General features: G+C 33.2%; 2 protein-coding genes across 7 annotated transcripts in view; one reads left to right on the top strand and one right to left on the bottom strand.

The window, feature by feature from the left end:
• The window catches only part of LOC133188508 (zinc finger protein 236-like), a 19501-nt gene extending 2733 nt beyond the window's left edge, over positions 1-16768 (top strand). For 5 of the 6 annotated variants that reach the window (XM_061323988.1, XM_061323996.1, XM_061323971.1 and 2 more), the window contains 6 exons: positions 631-889; positions 9498-9716; positions 10032-10287; positions 10509-10654; positions 11021-11590; positions 11800-16768. In XM_061323988.1, the coding sequence (XP_061179972.1) occupies positions 631-889; positions 9498-9716; positions 10032-10287; positions 10509-10654; positions 11021-11555 (1415 nt within the window). In that variant the 3' untranslated portion in view covers positions 11556-11590; positions 11800-16768. The remainder of the gene's footprint in view (positions 1-630; positions 890-9497; positions 9717-10031; positions 10288-10508; positions 10655-11020; positions 11591-11799) is intronic. The other variant, XM_061324010.1, reaches the window with a different exon arrangement.
• Positions 1-18072, bottom strand: part of LOC133188546 (dual 3',5'-cyclic-AMP and -GMP phosphodiesterase 11A-like) — a 279036-nt gene that overhangs the window by 101056 nt on the left and 159908 nt on the right. The window lies entirely within an intron of this gene.

Genomic DNA, 18072 nt, shown 5'->3' with positions numbered 1-18072 from the left:
TCAATCTCATCTCAATTTAACGCTTAATTATCACAGTCTCACTTGTCTCTATTTCGGCAATCACAGTCATGTCAATCTGCTTGTTTTTATCTTTATAAACAGAAATATTGTTTGTGTTGTGTGGGTTTACTCGAATTTCAAACTTGAGTTTGGCTTGTGTTCTCACAAAGTTTTATGTTGAGCATACTTAGGATAATTAAAATTAAGTGTTTATCTTCTTTTTATAAGAGATAAAGAAAATCTCCTGCAAATGTTAGTATCTGTATCTTAAATAATGCTTTCAATGTTCATGTAAAACAACTGAAGTGTTGTAAACCAGATTTATTTTTAAAAAAAATCATACTGATCATTGTTGATTTCTTTCGGGAGTTGTAATATTATCTACACTTTATATAAATCTGTATTCATTTGTATATTTTTCCTGCCTATTTATACACATCACATATTAATTATGATAATAATATTCCTCAACCAACATATAACCAAAGGCTTTATAATAGAACTAACAGAAAGGTTTAGAAACCCGATATGAATGCACGATTTTCTTTTATTGGAGGGATATAAAGCCTTAATACTTAGTATTAAATTCTTTATAATCAAATGCTTAGGAAGTTTGTATTTTACTTCTAGCCATGGATGAGGATGGTGCTGACAAGCAGAACGGAATAAGACTCCCTGCCACAACTGGTCCCCGGCCCTATAAATGCGATGTTTGTCAGAGGTCATTCAGGGAGGTTGCTACCCTCAGAAAACATGAACAACTGCATCGGGCAGATCGCCCATATGTCTGTCAGACCTGCGGAAAGTCCTTCTTGTGGTCATCAAATCTCAAAGTTCATGAACGAGTGCATACTGGGGAGAGGCCTTACAAATGTAAAATATGCCACAGGTATGTTAGAGTTATATACTTAAGGTGGTCATGGCCATTTATAAACCATTTAAACCTCCTGAAACAGGAGAGCTTGTATAAAAATATATGATATTGCTTAAAATATCATAGCTGGAACATGTGTTTTTCTACTAAATAATATGGCTAGAAAAATCGTTTTAATGTTTTTAAGTGGATCTGTTGGGTAATTTGTTCGCCTCCTTAATATGATTTCAACATCACTTTGAAGTATACTTTTTTAAAATAATACATGGTCACTTCGTAAGTGACATGCTTGTGTACAGGGTATGTACTTGTTGATGGTTATGTAACTATTAATTGGGGAAGTACAAACCACATATCAGGTTATTTATAAAGTGCTGTGCTCTTCTGAAATAAATAAGACTGAATTTTTACAATTTTCAGACTTCTTATGACAGTTAATGTCAAATTCAGGAAATTAAAATTCCTTCGTTTTTGAACCATATCAACAAAGGGAAAACTGTTGGTTTTAATTAATTTTTATTAATTGTTTCATTGTGCATCAGTTGACTTATCTATGACTGCCTTCATTTATCATGATAAGGTTTTTATGAACTTTTTTCCCTCCCATTCTATAAAAGGTTTAAAGAGGATGTTATTTTGATGCACTCACAAGTGCTCAAATTTTTATTGAGGAAGTACACATACATGTCTACATACAACTGCATAATAAATCCCCCACTTTTTTTAACTTTGTTGAAGATTTTGGACTCATGGAGAGTCAAGTGTTACAAGAGGAAAAAAAACCCACACGTTTTATAATGTGACTTTGTTTTCCTTATATGCACAAGTTTTGAAAAAGCTGAAAGTAATTGATTTTAATACCTAACCACCTTTCTACCTATAAAATTACGTGTATAACTAGCATATGGTATTCCTTTAGGGGTTTTTTTGTAATGGAACAATAACAGCTTATCAGTTAAAATGGAAGAACAGTACATGTTCATTTTATTAAGTTAATATGATATTAACCTATTATTTGATTGGCTAAATCATATAATGAAATACTGTACAAGCTAATCTTTTATAGTACACAACCAGACCTTGACATACAAATGTGAAGTATAAAGTGTGCAAAGGGGGCTCTTCCATCTTTTACACACAGTGCCACATTACATCTATGAACTGCCAGATTGCAGAGGGGAAAAACATAGCTATAGGCCACTGCCACAAGCCTCCCTCATGAAATTTTCCCTAATGCAAAAACCTCCATTATTTTGTTGAAGTGGTGCCAACTGTTCATCATACAGGTTTAACAAGGAATTGATGTAGGGATAATAACACTTTAATTAAAGCATATATTTTCTTTAAGACATGTAACAATCAGAAAAAAAATAATAGGTAGACATTTGATGCAGAATGCTATGCCAAGTTTAAATAGAATTTATGTATTATGTGCTGGTGAGTAATGTGTATGACGGTAAATGCTGCAGCTTCTTCACGGAAAATAGCAAGAATTCGATCATGCTCACCACGAGGCAGTCTGAAACAATGGACAAGACGTTTAACTTCTTCTTCAGTTGTCTGTCTCTGGGCATTGATTTTTTTTGGTGTGACCTATTTGTCTGGCATATGTTTTCTTACCAAGATGTACCTGATCATTAGTGAGTTGGATTTCCTTTGGAAGATGATCTTGAGACAACTCGAGTTTCTCCTTTCCTGTCATCACTGCCATTAGCAGACGTGAGGTTTTGTGTAATATTGTCACAGTCCTTTTGTTTCTTGAGATCTAGACTTGTATAATTAGGTGCAATCAATCTGAAATCTATCATCTTCATCTTTGTTGTATCAAATAAAAATGTCACTTTTACTAAATTTCATGTACATTAGTAACCTTTACAGATATTATAGTCTCATCTTTACACTATCAGTCATGAAAAATGATACAGTTTTAGTAAATGGATTTGCCATTTACAAGAAATAATTTGGGATTGAGGGACTAATGTGTGATTTTTGATCAGACTTTATAATAAACAGCAATGGGCGATGCCAAATCTACTCACTATTTTCTCTATCTCAATGTGTGTAGTTCATAAAGCTAATAAATGCCTTTGTGAAAATAAGACATATCATACTAATGGTTGCTGCAGGCAGTTATAATTTTTCAACTTTGTAAAATATTTGCAAGGTTATTAAGCATGATTCCCCTGTCAGGACAAGATGAGTGGGGGGTCTTGTATGAGATATATATACGGTATATATATCCAGTATATATCTTTGTTGTTACTTCTAATGTATCTAATGTTTGATACATTACTGTGAGTAATAAAAAGTCCCTCAATTTGACTGTTATAAACAGTGTCAGGGATTAATTCATGCTGTATTTAAGTTTTTATTTTTATATTTTTTTTAATGAGAAAAGAAATGAAAAACTATAGAATTTGATTTGTAAAGTTTAGTCTCACTAGAAAAATATCTCCTACAGTGCTGTGATTCTATGAAGAAAAAAGTTAACTACTCAAAAACTTTCTATATGACAGTATTAAAAAATGTAATCTTGCATGAAATGTTGTGAATTTATTTCTTTTTGTAGAAGAAATGACTAGTATAAAAGTTTATATACTAGCAAGTCTAAAATAGAAATCCTTGTTCCAGAAGCAAAAAAAAAAATATATATATATATATCTATATATAAAAATCCTATCTTCGAGATTAGTCAGGCTTTGGAATGAAAAACAGATCTTCCTCATTAATACTTTTTTTTTTTAGTTTCCTTTTATAAATGAAGGGCAATTTAAAACCTTTATGCACTAAAATATGCGTGCACCTAATACACTGCATGAATCAAACGCAGAGGAGTTCCTTAGGGGAAAATTGACAGTGATAATCATATAAAGTGTTTGTTAGAAGCATGGCAGGTTTTACAATTCTAAAGACATTAAAAAGTTGTTTTACGATCATATAAAAGAAGATCCATCCCAAAATTGCTTAAGGCAAAAGGATGCAATAGAGGGCATCAGATGACAGGCTATTATGCATTAATGTGGTCTTTGTACTCTTACTGCAAGTGGAAATAGTTGTTGCTAAATTGTCCTGCCAAAGGTTTTATTGTGTGCATAAAACCACTATTAATTTTTCTCATGCAAAAAATATAAATTCATTTCTGACGCAAAACATGAGACCAAGAGATGTATAGGTGATCTGCAGCGATAAAGAATTTGTTAAAAAAAACACACATTGATTGGGGGGGTTTCTTTGGGGGAGCAGTGATGCAGATCAGAGCAAATAGAAGGAGGAGGAGTAATGGCTGTGTTCATATTATGAGAGGATCAATAGCTAAGCCACGGGGATTGAGCTTAGAGCTTAAAATTTAATTCAACTGATAGTTCATTTGTTGAGGCATGTCACAGGGAGCAATTTAATATTGATAATTAGTGAGGGAAAAAAAATCCATTCAAGTGACATATTCTAAATGCGCTATGTCATATTATCAGGGAGTGAACAACATATTGTTGAGACTTAGGGGGAATGAACGATCGTACTCCTGAATGCTAATTTGACCTCAGCAGGGCAAATGTTTGCTGGTGTCCTTGGTGTACACAAAAAAGAGACCAGTATTTACATATACCTCAAAGTTCACTCACCTTAAAACCACAATCAAAAACATTTAGAAGATCTCTGTCAACAAATTGAGCAGATGATTCCAGACTTTGATTTCATTTATCACCATAGAATGTCATTTGCTACATAAAAAAAAAATGGAAATTTTTTCACAAATTAAAAAATATTAATTACTGGTTATCTGGAGCCAAAGGGTTATTTCATGTTCTCAAGATTTCTGTTTGAAATCTGTGAAGTTTAAGTAATAAAGATAAATTAATTTTAAAAATATAACATGAAGTGAACATAAGTTACAAACTGCAGGGATCAGACAGAATTCAGATTGATTTTGACCTGCTGTTGTGTGTCCTCATTTGAGGCAGCACATATTGCAGTTGTAACAGCTGGCTTGCTCGGTGGTCCTTATGTGGTGTCATATAGCCCAGAAAATAAAAAAAAAGTATCGGGTTAGAATAACACTTATAGAACAACACATGTTGGGAAAAAACATTCAAAATGTAAAAAAAAAAAAATGCTTTTGTGAGATTCTATGGCCTAGTATTTTTTTTTTATTTTTTGAGGGAGGGGGTTTATGATCAATTATTTGATTCCTATAACTAGCATTTACTTATTGACAATAACACAGATGTTGAACAATAAAAAAAAAAAATGCCCCATTTATCTGCACAAAATATTCAGTTCATAAGGTATTTTGTTTTTGCATATGTCAATCTACCATTAGACTTAGAACAGTATATATTAGACTTCTTGGGCTAAAATGTGCCGTATGAACTTTTCATGCTTAAGAAATATGATATTTTGAATTTAACAGTAAGTTATAATCTATAGATTATAAGACTGTTCTAGAAAACGAACAAAAGAGGGTACTGACACTGTAATTTTCTATGATGCATCCTTTTTAAGGCGATAAGGAAAAAAAAACTTGCCCATCTTTGTTATCGGTTCAGAAATGTTAGGACAGTTGAAGATATATCGAAAAGGGAAGCTTTAATTAGATGTCTTTATTGCTCCATGTCATGGCTAACAGCATATGTTATGAAGAGGTTAAAAATCCCTTGTTATTTGTGGAATTTCTCTTGAGCAATTCCATGTACATGCATATAGATTCTAAAAATATATTTAAATTGACTCTTAATGTTTCCTTTTTTTATGATACAGGGTTTTGAATGAATAATTAATATCCGAGGAAAGGATAGATTTAAAAAGCTTCAAATTACTCCCTTACGGAAAAGTTGTCCCATTTCTCTAGCTACTGAGCCATGGATGTTGATTTTAGTGAAAAAAGGTTCTATTATCTGTTAAGGATAGGTGCTAATGATTTAAGATGAATTTATTCTAAGATCTCTCTCAACTGAAAGACAATTGTTTTTTTTCCTCATTTTGTTGGAAAGTAAATCATGTAAGATTGTAATTAAGAGAAGAAAAAAAATGAAAGCTATATAAATTCTATTTTTGGTCATCAGCCATTGTTTCTAAGTTGTCTTCGTCTTTTAGGTGAAGTATTTATTAGTAAATCTGCCACAGTAATTGGTAATTTCCAATCACCCTTGCCGCTTTATTAGCCATTGGCTGGCACAGTCCATCAGTGATGGCGGACTTGGCTAAATCTGTGTCTGCTGGCTTGTGAAAGCAGACAGAGCCCACTTTTCTGGTTGTTTATTTATGGCCATCGTAAAATCAAAGTCACCTATAATCAACATTCAGACAGCAACCCTAGAGAAAGTACAGCTTCCTCAGGTCAAAAAGCAAATAAAGCTGCTCAATTTTTTCCTTTAATGGGTGAAATTGGAACAAATCAACTTTGTAGTTAAAAGAAAAAAAAATATTGTTTTCTCTTTTATCAGAATTATGAGTTTTAGTTTCAGCTGAATTGCTGATTTTCATGTTTTTCTTATGATGAATGCTATTAAAAACTTGCTTATTAGTTGGACAGTTTTCATTTGTTAGTACTAAGTACATTTGTACTTAATCATTTTAAGAATGACATTCTTGTAATTACTGGAAACTGTCACAGGAAAGAAAAACTAAGTATATTGTAAATTTACATCTTTTGAAATCCTTTAAATTTGTGATTTGGATATGGAAAAAAAAAGTAATGGTTCATCAATAATCACTGATCTCACATATGAGTTTTAGTTCATGTTTTGGCTCTGTGTTTAGATATTTTAAGAAACACCTCCTTCGTAAGATTTATTGGCAGTGTGAGTTTAAAAGTGATACCAGTACTATAAAGAGGGGGAAGCCATCACTGACAAGGAAAAACAGTCGAAAGTTACTGATAAAGCTGCATCTGCCTTCCCTCATCATCAGAGAGTTTTAAAATGAATTCATGTTTCTTCATACAACTATGGGGTCACTGATAAGATTACGAAATGTTGTAAGAAAAGCTTCTCTTATTTTTTTTAATTTTTTTTTTACGTTCCTTCTATTCACATCAGATAAGGTTACAAGTTGTAGAGTAAATTCCTTACGTACACATCTTCGTTTATGTTGTAATAAACATACAGTGTGTATGAATATTTATAGTAAGGCGATTCTATGGATAATGCAGTAAGGCACACGATTTTGTAGTTTTGCCTTATTTTTTATCTGTATTAATTTAAGTAAACAATATGTACACCCATAAATCATCCTGCTTAGCTCCCATGAAATACAATCTCGTAAAAACATGACAGGCACATCAGCTGAAATCTTGATGGAATTTCGAGGTTTTTTTTAGGTTAATTGCCCATATGATGCAATGACCTACCTTTTGCCACCCCTTACTTTCATTGTATGGTGACATGATATGTGAAAAAAAAAAAATGAATGACCATTGACCTACATTTTAAATGAAGTCGATGACCATAAAACATTTAGTCCATGAGAACATATTGTATGATAATATGCCATAGTTATTAATTACTGAAATATAATATAACTAGTCATATGGTTAATGGAACTGCTTCATGGCATTAATGAATTACTGTATATAATGTGATAGGGTTGACTAATTCCATAGCATCCACAGAATGTGTAAAATATCTATGGTTTCTTGCATGTGCTTTGTCATTTAAATCTTAACGACATCATGCAATTCCCAAATGTTAATTTAAATGCCTCCCTTTTGCCTTAATGGAACTCAAACTTGTGGGCTTTAATGATAATATAAAAGCTTTTTGATATTTTCAACCATGCCTTCATGCAATGAATGTAATTAAAGTTTAAAAAACTCATTTATCTGGGCTGTTTACAAAAAAAATCTCGGAGGTTAAAAAAGGATTTGGTTGTGCTTCATTTAGCAATAAAGCCTTCATACCAGGCTGTACATGTGAACCTATTGAATTTATTCCAAACGGGCCATACCCCCTTAAAATAGAGAATGAGGTCACTCTGGCAATGATACCCCCCACCATTAATACAACATGAAATCTGATACCCTATGATCCTCCTATCCCAAATTAGGACAGTAATTGCACTTTAAAATTGAATTATATAAGTAAATAATATTATTTATTTAAGTGAAATAAAACTTTTGTTCCATGGCTTGGAGGGGATAAAAGGGAATTCTTAAACAGTGCAGTATTGATCGATTAATGACGATGTCCTTATGATTTCCTCTGTTTACTACAGGACAAAGCCTTTATGTACTCACCGATTTTTCTATGGTACAGTCATCTTACATGTTTTAAGTATCGACCTCCAACAAAATTGTAATACTACAAGGAAAGTATCTGAGAAGGTTGTTCACCCAAATCCTGCTGGGGGGAGATGAAAAAAAAATAAAGATGCTTTATTAAGACTGGCACTTGGCCAAGGCTAAAAACAACAATTTTCGGATTACAGAATTATTAGTAATAAAAAAAGGAGAAGAGGAAAATAATGATTTGATGCGTGTGTGTGTTTGTTTATTGGGGTCTTTCCAGGTCATTTTCAGAACACCTAGGTCATTGTTTGACTCCATGATGTCATGTGGCAATGTCATGGTGATGAATTATACTAATGGATTTAAAGCCTATTGTTCCAAGCAAGAAATGTAATCCCAGTATACAGTAGAGGGAAAAAATGTCATAAAAATACAGATTATATGCCTTTATTTGACCTATAGAAAAATACTTGTAAATGTATAGTGTTTTCCTGGGGTAGTTTTCAATCCTGATGAGGATTTTTGTATTCAGGAGTGGGAAGGCAATTTTCATAATTTCCGCTGTACCTAGGATCGATTATATAGCATATGAAGAATATAAGGGGAAAAAAAGTAGAATGGGGCCCCATTAACTGATCAATAGGCATCTGTAGCCATTGAAGTGAGAAGAAAGCTTTCTGATTAAAACAGTGCTGTGATCCCGCATGCGTAAACACATGTTGCTCATCGTGGCAGGTTTGTTGAGCTAATTAAGAGTTATAAGCAAACAAACCCAGGGGCGTTTTTTTCTCCTCTCAAATGCGCAAAAAATATATTAGTGTTTTGTGCCTTTCATAAAAAAACAACAAATGAATGTTTACTGCGAACAAGTCAGCATGCTTATGAATTATGACACAGGCAAGTAAGCAGATAATGAGCTGCCATGAAGCATGTATCACAAAAAATTATCCCCTTCTTCGTTTTATTTCTACTTTATAAGTTTTTCAATAGGTCATGTCAGGAGATCATTACATTTATTTCCTGATGAAGAAGCATATTTTCATTGATTGATTCTATTCTTGATCAAAACAAACATAAGAGGGACATTTTTTTGGGGGGGGGGGGAACTGTTAAAGCATTATGTGGGGGGAAAAAAAAACATATTTTAAAGTATCCCTAAAGATTTCATTTCATTATAAATTCATTATGTGGAATTATATTACATTAAACATCAAAGATAGAAGTGGGAGGGAGATTTTACAGATGAGAAGGAGAGTGTTTTGGTGGGTGTACATGTGTGTGTTGAGTGTTTACAGTAGGGGGGAAAAGTTGCATGCTACAGTGCCACTTGTTATTTTATGTTGTATAATCATCCCTTAATTTTTTGGCAAGTGCTCTAGGACTCAAGATTTTCTCTTCCAGGTGCTTCACACAGTCTAATGATTTAAGACGACATGAAAGAAATGTCCACATGAGGGGAAAATTGACTAACTATCGGAGTCCAATTGCTCCGTCAAGCCGTAACACAAGTCACATGAATCTAGCCACGTACCAGGCCTTTGCCATGCAGCAGAGGGCGCTGCTACACCATGCTCTGACCTATGAGAGTCTGATGCAGAGTGCTGTTGTCACACAAGCAAGGTAGGAAGGAGATAGAGGCAAAGTTTATTCAAACGGCATTACATCAGTTTTACAGAGCTAACGAATCTATATAAAACTTAAGAATATTGCAAGAAAATTTTAGTGAGTTCCCAGTGATTAAGGTTATCAAAAAAAAAAAAATTCTACAAAATTTTGAATTATATCTTGATAAAACAAATTAGAGTATAACATTTTTTTGGCCATCTTTGAAAATTTTTATATGTGTTTTACCAATATTGTTAGTTGTACATTCCTTTAATCAAGAATGATAACATAAGATGTATGAGGTATGGTAACCTGATGTTTTATTTGTAGGTTGATGCAGGCAGGAGGTTCCACTGTTTCGTTGCCTTCGATGAGTGCCCCATCGGACACCAACGTGTCTACCTCATCAGATTCCCATCTGCGTCGCCCGATGGGTTCGCCCGACTCCATTAAACTGGAACAGGTCACACCCCCATCTTCACCCAACAGCAACAGAGAACGCTCACTCTCTAACCCTGGGCTGGTGAACTCTGCAGTGGGTGGGGACCAGCTCTACGTGGCTCCCCGATCCAGCAGCACCTCAGCTGTAAGTTAGTTGTGTTCTAAAAATGAAGGAAGCCAAGGTTTCCTAGCAGAAATTATTTTTAAAATTTATTATTTAATCTTAAAAAAAAAACCAAAACTTTAAATAATTGTCTAGAAGTCCTGCATGTGATGAAAATAATTTTTTATAATGGTAATATACTTGAGATGACAGGAGTTGTCTTTCTTTGTTTCGTGTTTATGCTAAAAACTTGCTCATTGTAGATAAGTGCAGGTTTACTGCATTCACCTCCTGTGCTGTCGACTTCCACCTATTCTGGATACGTGGCTGGCAGTAACTCAGTCAATGGAAGTCCACCCGCCCTTGCCCAAGTCACTGCCACAATGTCTCCCACACTGTCAGGATACAAGTAAGAAGAATTTATCACTCTCTTGATAGTAAGATGAACTGATGATTTATTTTAATTTTTTTTTTTTTTTTGGTGTTAGGCTAAAAAGATTTTAAATATTCAGACACCATTGGTTAAACAGAAAGCATTATAATTATTTACCAAATAACTCTGAAATTTACGTTAAAGAATTGTGTGTTTTATGAGAACAGTATTTAAGAACTCTTAAGTTGCTTTGAAAGTAAGGAAAAAGTAAAGAGACAAAAAACTTTAGAAATATTTATTTTCACAAAGCTAACTTTGAAGTTCTTTATAAAGTGAGTTAGACAAGAGACGAATATCATGGTTAGTCATATTTTGGTGTTTCAATGATGACCTTTTTAACAGGTTGTCATTTGAATCTGCCTCGACCTCAAGTCTACCTCACTCAGCCCTGAGACGACTACCTCCAATATCATCTATTTATAGTAACCACCTGAATACCTCAGTCACTGACAACAAAGTCATTGACCTCAGTATGAAGTCCACAAGTAGCGGGGAGTCCGAGGACGGTGACTGGAAGTCTCGCATCATTGCAGAGCATTTCAAGCGTGAAGAAACAAGCCTCATCGCCTCAAAGAGTCCCCCAGTCTCAGAAACAGAAAGCGATGAAAAGCGGGATGTGACAACCACATCTATCACACCAACAGGTGACTCGGGAATCCATCATTGTCCTCACTGCAACATCTTCTTTCATGACTTCACAATGTACCACCTCCACAAGAGCCTGCATTCACCCTTGGACAACGATCCCTTCCGATGTCCTTCATGTCAGAAGCACTGTCAGGACCGCATAGAATTTATGTTCCATATTGTTTGGCATGTGAAGTATCCACACACCATCCCTAACTATGAACCTTTTAAGGAGGAGTACCAGACTTAACTGGTTCTCTGCAGTGGATAGAAGTAAGCATAATGGTAGGTGGCACAGGATCGGGTAACTGTTTGCTTTCTGCACTGTATCTTCTTATTTTAAAGAAATTCTCAGTCTTGTACTTTGTGACCCAGTAGTATTTAATTACAAGAGCAATTTTAATCAAAGGAGAATAGTAATTTGTATACATAATAATTTTTTATGAGTTACTGTAGCATCTCATTATCTAGATGTATTGTTGACTTGTTTTCAGATGAACCTCAATAGAAGTGCAATACATCATCCCCATCCACTTGGTATCCTTCCTAGAAGTTCAAAGTTAACTTTGAAACCTTTTAGGTGTACAAAGTTCACTCCTGAGCCTTCCTTGAAGTTCAAAGTTGATAGCTTTTGGAGTTCCAAGTTCAGTCCTTTGAACTTTGGATCAAGTCAGGTTAAGGGGGGATAATCCCCCTCTATGTAATTATGTATCTGTAATACAAAGAGATCTCGCTATGTGTAGACTGGTGTGTAATGGAGGACACCAGTAGAATCGTCTCTCAGTGTTTGACCTATTAAATGTAATCTTGACATGTGAAAACTTTTACCTTAGTACCTTTAACTCAAGATTTTTTGTTGAATTTATGTATGTGTATCCAATTTTTGAAAAATCATTCATGGTATATTTTTGAATTGATTTATATTTCTTCATACTCCTTCCCAATTTGAAAAAAAAAAAGTATGTTTAGCAAAATACAAAAACACTTCATTTGAAAATCCATAACCTGGGGAGATTTTTGTTTGATTAAATGGTTTTACGGGTTTTGCATTTGCTCATTAGGACATCTATATTGAAAGTTAGGTCAGTTTTGGCATTACTATTCTTTATCAAATGCTTTATAAAGTATGTTGGAATTTGAAGATGGAATCTTGGTTCAAAAACTTTAAAATAATCATTAATGTCCAGTTTCTTTCTGTCTTCCTTGGTTTGTAGTATTGATAAATAAGCGAAGGGGGAAAAAAGTAAAGAAAAAAGATTGTTTCATTGTTTATCTAAATTTATTTTGATATAGTTATTGATTATATGACTAGTGCTATTTCATTATACTTACTTAGTGCTATGAAGAGACGAATTCATTTATTTAGGTATCATCATTTATAGTAAAAGCAGGCTTCAGCAAGGCTGACCTTTTGACACTGAAGTGTCATAAATCCATGGTAATGGTAGGGATCCTTTCTATCTCCCTAATCAGAAGAAGTCCACCAGGGGAGACATTTAACCTCAAATAGTACTGTTTTGTGCCAGTGAAATTTTTTGTCTTATTTGATAGGAAAACCGATAATACGGGTATAATATTTTGTGTCTTGAGCTCATCTAAAGCACATTAACAAACATACAAGTGTATTTAATTTTAACCAAGATTCCTACCTGAATACCATTGTCATCCTGTTATATTTATAAATCATGTGATATACACATCGTCTCTGTATTCATGTTTACTGAAGAAACTTGTGCCATATGTTTTTTTTATCATTGTGTTCGGGAGAATTAAAACTTCCTGATAGAACTTTTATACTGTTATTTTAGGGAGCTTTTTTTTTCATGTTCATAGAGAACAAACCTGTATTTTATGTTGATATTTAGATTATATGTTCATTTTTGTTATGTTTTGGATATGTTCTCTTGATCAGTAAGAGGTTGTTAGGATTTTTTTTTTTTGCGAAAAAAGAGTTTTAATTTCCGTTAAGACTAAACTATTTAATAGGCAACCTTTTGGTGCATAACAATAATTTTTAGAGATTTTTCCTTTTGGTCCTGATGATAGAGCAGACCTATTTGAATGCTAAATACCACTAGTCCAGGACAAAATTTTTCGCTCTGGTTAATGGTTAAAATGGGGGCGTTTAAGTGATTTATCTCATGTGTTCACCGCAAATTTAACCAAAACATAAAATTTTGCTCAGCAGTTCAAACATAAATTGAAGCTGCTTCAGAACGCAATTATTCCACCGGTGAATGAAATTGCAAGCCATAATTTCATGCTAATTTTCATGACTTACACTTTAATATCATTCAAAATCAAAATGAATATACTTCATCGGTAGATTAGAATAATTTTACAGGAGTATTCAATACATCTTAAGAAATAATTTTAGGGTTTAGATTATTATCTGTTTATCTTTTTTAATGTCAAAATTTTAAAAGTTATTAACATTTTTTGCGAGTGAATATCTTTTTTTGAGGAGTTGAAATACAAACGGGCCATATGGCCCAATGTCCGGTGAGAAACACACTACATCTGCTGAATACAGAAGTTGCATTTCATTCCAGGGTGAAGATTTCTCTGTCATTGCCATATTTGAAGCCTCCGGTGTGTATATTGTCTCGTTAATGGTGTTCAAACACAATTTTTTTTTTCTATGAACTAGCTAGCTAGAAAACACTTTGAACAATACTGAGTGATCTGTAAATCAAAACTGAACTGCACAAGTCAAAACGATAACATCAAAACTTTGATTATTTTTGCAATATACTTTATATTTAGATTTTTAATTCTACAATTTTTTAAAAACATGGAGTGGAATTTTTTTTTTGTCTTGTTTCTTGCTGTCCTGCATTGTTTTCTGTACAGGGGATAGTGCTGTTGGTCCGGTGTTTAAATCTATGTTGTTATGTGTTGTGTTTCAACGTGAATGAGTAGACACTCTTGTTTTGGAAAACAGAAGAAAGACACTGATGAAATGTAGAAATCAGTGCTATATGTTGATTGTATATAACTACTGTACTCATTTTTTTCATCTTTATGTATTGTAGTCTCTCTTTCCCCCATTTTACAAAATGAATTCTGATTTAACTTGTTAAAAAACAAAAGATTCATTAAAATCTTGTTATTGTTTTCTCAAATACACATATTTCTTCTATTTTGGAAAAGGACGTTTTAAAAACAAATTCATCTCGTATCTTTTTCTCTTCCTTCACATGTAAGCTTTAAAGTTAGTTATAAATTGTCTGCGCTAGATATAATTAAGAACATGTGTAAAGAGAGGAGATTTTATCCTGAAGATCATTTAATACCTCTTTAATGTTTGTTCTTTATTTATTTTCTAATCTCAGGATTGCTTTAATATACATATGCATATGGTATTTTTATTTTTCCATGTATCCATGACCTTGACCCTTGACATTTCACCTTTCACTATGTTACATCTTAAACTCAGGAGTCTTGTTGTCAGACGGGTAGCAGACGACAAGTGAATTATGATCTACCTCATTTTTGGAGTAATTCTGTATATATACGTAATACCTATAGCTTTGGTAATATTCTATGTGCAACTGTTTCTTGGTTTTTTTTTAACTTTCTGTGCTTAACTGTATTATTTTTTCTTGGTAAGATTTTGGCGATGGGGATCATTCTGTAGGAGTTGGGTCTTTACATTTTTGTCAAGGAGTAAAATTAAGTTAACCCAGGTTGTTGAAGAAATATTTCTTATTAATGAGAGAGCGTGAGGAGTTATTTTTGTAAGCCAAAGGAGTAAGCTGTTAGATTTTTTCATCTCTTGGTCATAGCCTTTTCAACTTTGTTAAGTCCTACTTGTATGTGTAAGCTTTTAATATCTGGGTGTTCAAGGCCTTTTATTCAAATATATATTGTTTGCTGTATATAGTTATACCTGTATATTGTCTAAAGGTATTGCTTCTCATGTATATTTTGTATAGTTACTTATCAAATGTTGGATCCATTGTAAATGTAATAGATATATAAATATATATATATATATATATAGGTTTTGTTCAGGTGATATTCCAGCAATGAGTAAAGATTGATTTTATCAAATTGATGTTACTAATTTAAAAGCAGAATTTTTACACCAATATCAAGCACACACTTTTATTGAGAGACATTCTGGATAAACTTTGTGTTTGATATATATATCATTGTCTATGTTTTGTACAGTTTTATGACTCTTTGAAGTTGTTTTATTTTCTAATGCATAATTTTTAGATTTTGTTAAAAATGAAAAGATAGTGTCATAGATAATTTTATTCTATAGATTTGAATACCTCAACAAAACCAGATGTAAATCCAGGGATAAAGTAGACCATGTTTCAATTAACAGTATTTTTTACATCAGAAAGTAAATCCAAAGAGCTCTACCTCAGTAAGGCAATTAATAACTGCCAGCAAATCCACAGAATTTGATTAATTACCTCAAAACTTGTAACGACTGCACCATATGTTGAACATGAAAGCTGAATCCGAAGTTTGCTGATATTTTTGTATAGATAATTAAATTTTTGAAACTACCTCAGAAAAAATTTTTTTCTGCCCTCCTCCCCCTTCAAGCAATGTACTATTGGTAATTATTTATAGTCCTTTGAACATTATGTGGTTAATGAAGGACTATTACTGCTTGTGTAACTGTGTCTTTAAGTTCTTTTAAGCTAGTAATATTGTATGTATTTTTTTTTTTTTTTATTTATTTTTTTTTTTTTTACAATTTTTAGGGAAGGCATTGCAATTCTACTATGATCCGTTATTATAATAAAGAATTGTGATGGGAAATGATTTTGATATATTTCAAATAAAAATAGCAATGAAATTTTGAACATATTTCTGGCCAGTTATAGGTTTATGGCAAACAATGATGGGAAAAAAGATAAACAAAGAATTGCAGTGTCTTCTCAGTACCATGAGAAAGAACAATAACTCATGCTTCGTGACCCGGTGACCTTTGGATCTGCTGGTACAATCACTAATGCAACATGTTATATAGTGCTACACTGCCAAGCTTGTATTCTGCTGCATAACCAAACTGTATTTTTTTTTAATGAAGTTAATATATTGGAAAAAATTTTATATATTGTTGTTGTGTTAGTGAATTTGAAGTTTTGAATGAAAAAAAAGCAAAATCTTTTGTAAGATGAAGAACGTTTACATTCTATTCTTTAACATACCTATGGTTGTAAAGATTATAAAATCAAAATTGTATTTGAAATCAAACTAGGGACCATTTATAACTGAGTGATTTTTTTTAAAAAAAATTATAAGTGACTGCTTGACCACACACATTTATTGTGGGAAATAGAATGTGAATTCTTTTTGCGTTATAACTGCGACACTTTTTGCGTCTCAAGTGCTTACGAGTTAACATGTTGCATTATGGATTAAGTGTCTATTGATGTTTATGTAAACCACAGCTATGTCATATATTTCCTCTAGAAATAAAAAAAAATATTAACAGCTTTTCTGTTATTTATTTTATCATAAGGAGTACAAAATGCAACAAAAAGGCAATAGCATCCAGCTAAATTCGATCAAGGATCTGGATCTACGAGTATAGCGTGCATACGCTCTTGACATGCTAATGATGTGACAAAGAACCGGTACATGTATATCTGTAGGCATCTCACAACTTCCTGAGCATGTCATTCAAGCCATTACCAGAGGGTTTATGCTTGAATTGATTAAACCAGGGACCTATTTACATTCTTGCTTTAACCAATGCAATAGGCACTCCAAAAATATATGTATTTTCTGCACTTACATATGTAATACAGGGCAAGGCTTCGGATCGTCTTTTTATCAATGTCGTTCTTTCTTTCTTTTCTTTTTTTAAGATTTGTCATTAAAATGTACTAAGTACAATAAAGCTGCTTGCATGTCTTCACTCACATTTTTTGCGAATTCTCACATTTCTTTGTGCAACTTCGGTGCTGTCACCACAATTCTGGAAAGGAGGGCTTATTGAAGGGATGCCCCTCCCATAAGCCAGATTTTTATAAATGGGTACCAATTTGATGAATCTTGTTGCATTCTAGACATGATTTTCTAATATAAAATTAACATAAAGTAGCAATATTATCTTAATCAGATGAATGATGAATTTACCATGTATTTTGTTTCAATAATCAATTTTCTCATCTGAGCTGAAGACTCGAGTGAGCTTTTCTGATCAAAATTTGTCAGTTGTCTGTCGTTGTTGTTGTCGTCATCATAAACTTTTTACAATTTCATCGTCTTCTCCAGAACTACCGGGCCAATTTCAACCAAACTTAACACAAAGTATGCTTGGGAAAAGAGGATTCAAGTTTGTGCAAATGAAGGGCAACACCCTATCCCAAGGGGAGATTATTCAGAAATATAAAAATAGGATGGGTCATTTGAAAATCTTTTCAAGAACCACTGGGCCAGAAAAAATGAAACTTTTGTGAAAGCTTCCTGACATATTGTAGATTCAAGTTTGTTCAAATCATGACCCCCTGGGGTAGGGTGGGGCCACTATGGACGATAAAATTTTCTCATTGGTATATATAAGACAAGAGGCCCAGGGACCACATCGCTCACCTGAGCACTATGGCTAGGAAAAAGCAGAAATCAGTTCAGTCTTGAAAAGTTTAAATATAAAAGTGGTGGTGGTGGTGGTGGGGGGGGGGGGTGATTTGAACTATCTTGAATCTATACTTCATAGGGATGCTTTTGAAATAATAAGACAAATAATGGCTTTGCTGTTCTTAAGAACAAAATTTTTATTGATATATCATTTG

This window comes from Saccostrea echinata, unplaced genomic scaffold (genome assembly GCF_033153115.1).
Source record: "Saccostrea echinata isolate AGI-Se365-2 ecotype Australia unplaced genomic scaffold, CSIRO_AGI_Sech_v1 ptg000001l, whole genome shotgun sequence".
Lineage (NCBI taxonomy): Eukaryota > Metazoa > Mollusca > Bivalvia > Ostreida > Ostreidae > Saccostrea > Saccostrea echinata.
Note: the sequence above shows the minus strand (reverse complement) of the source record. Positions and strands in the feature narration are given on the sequence as shown.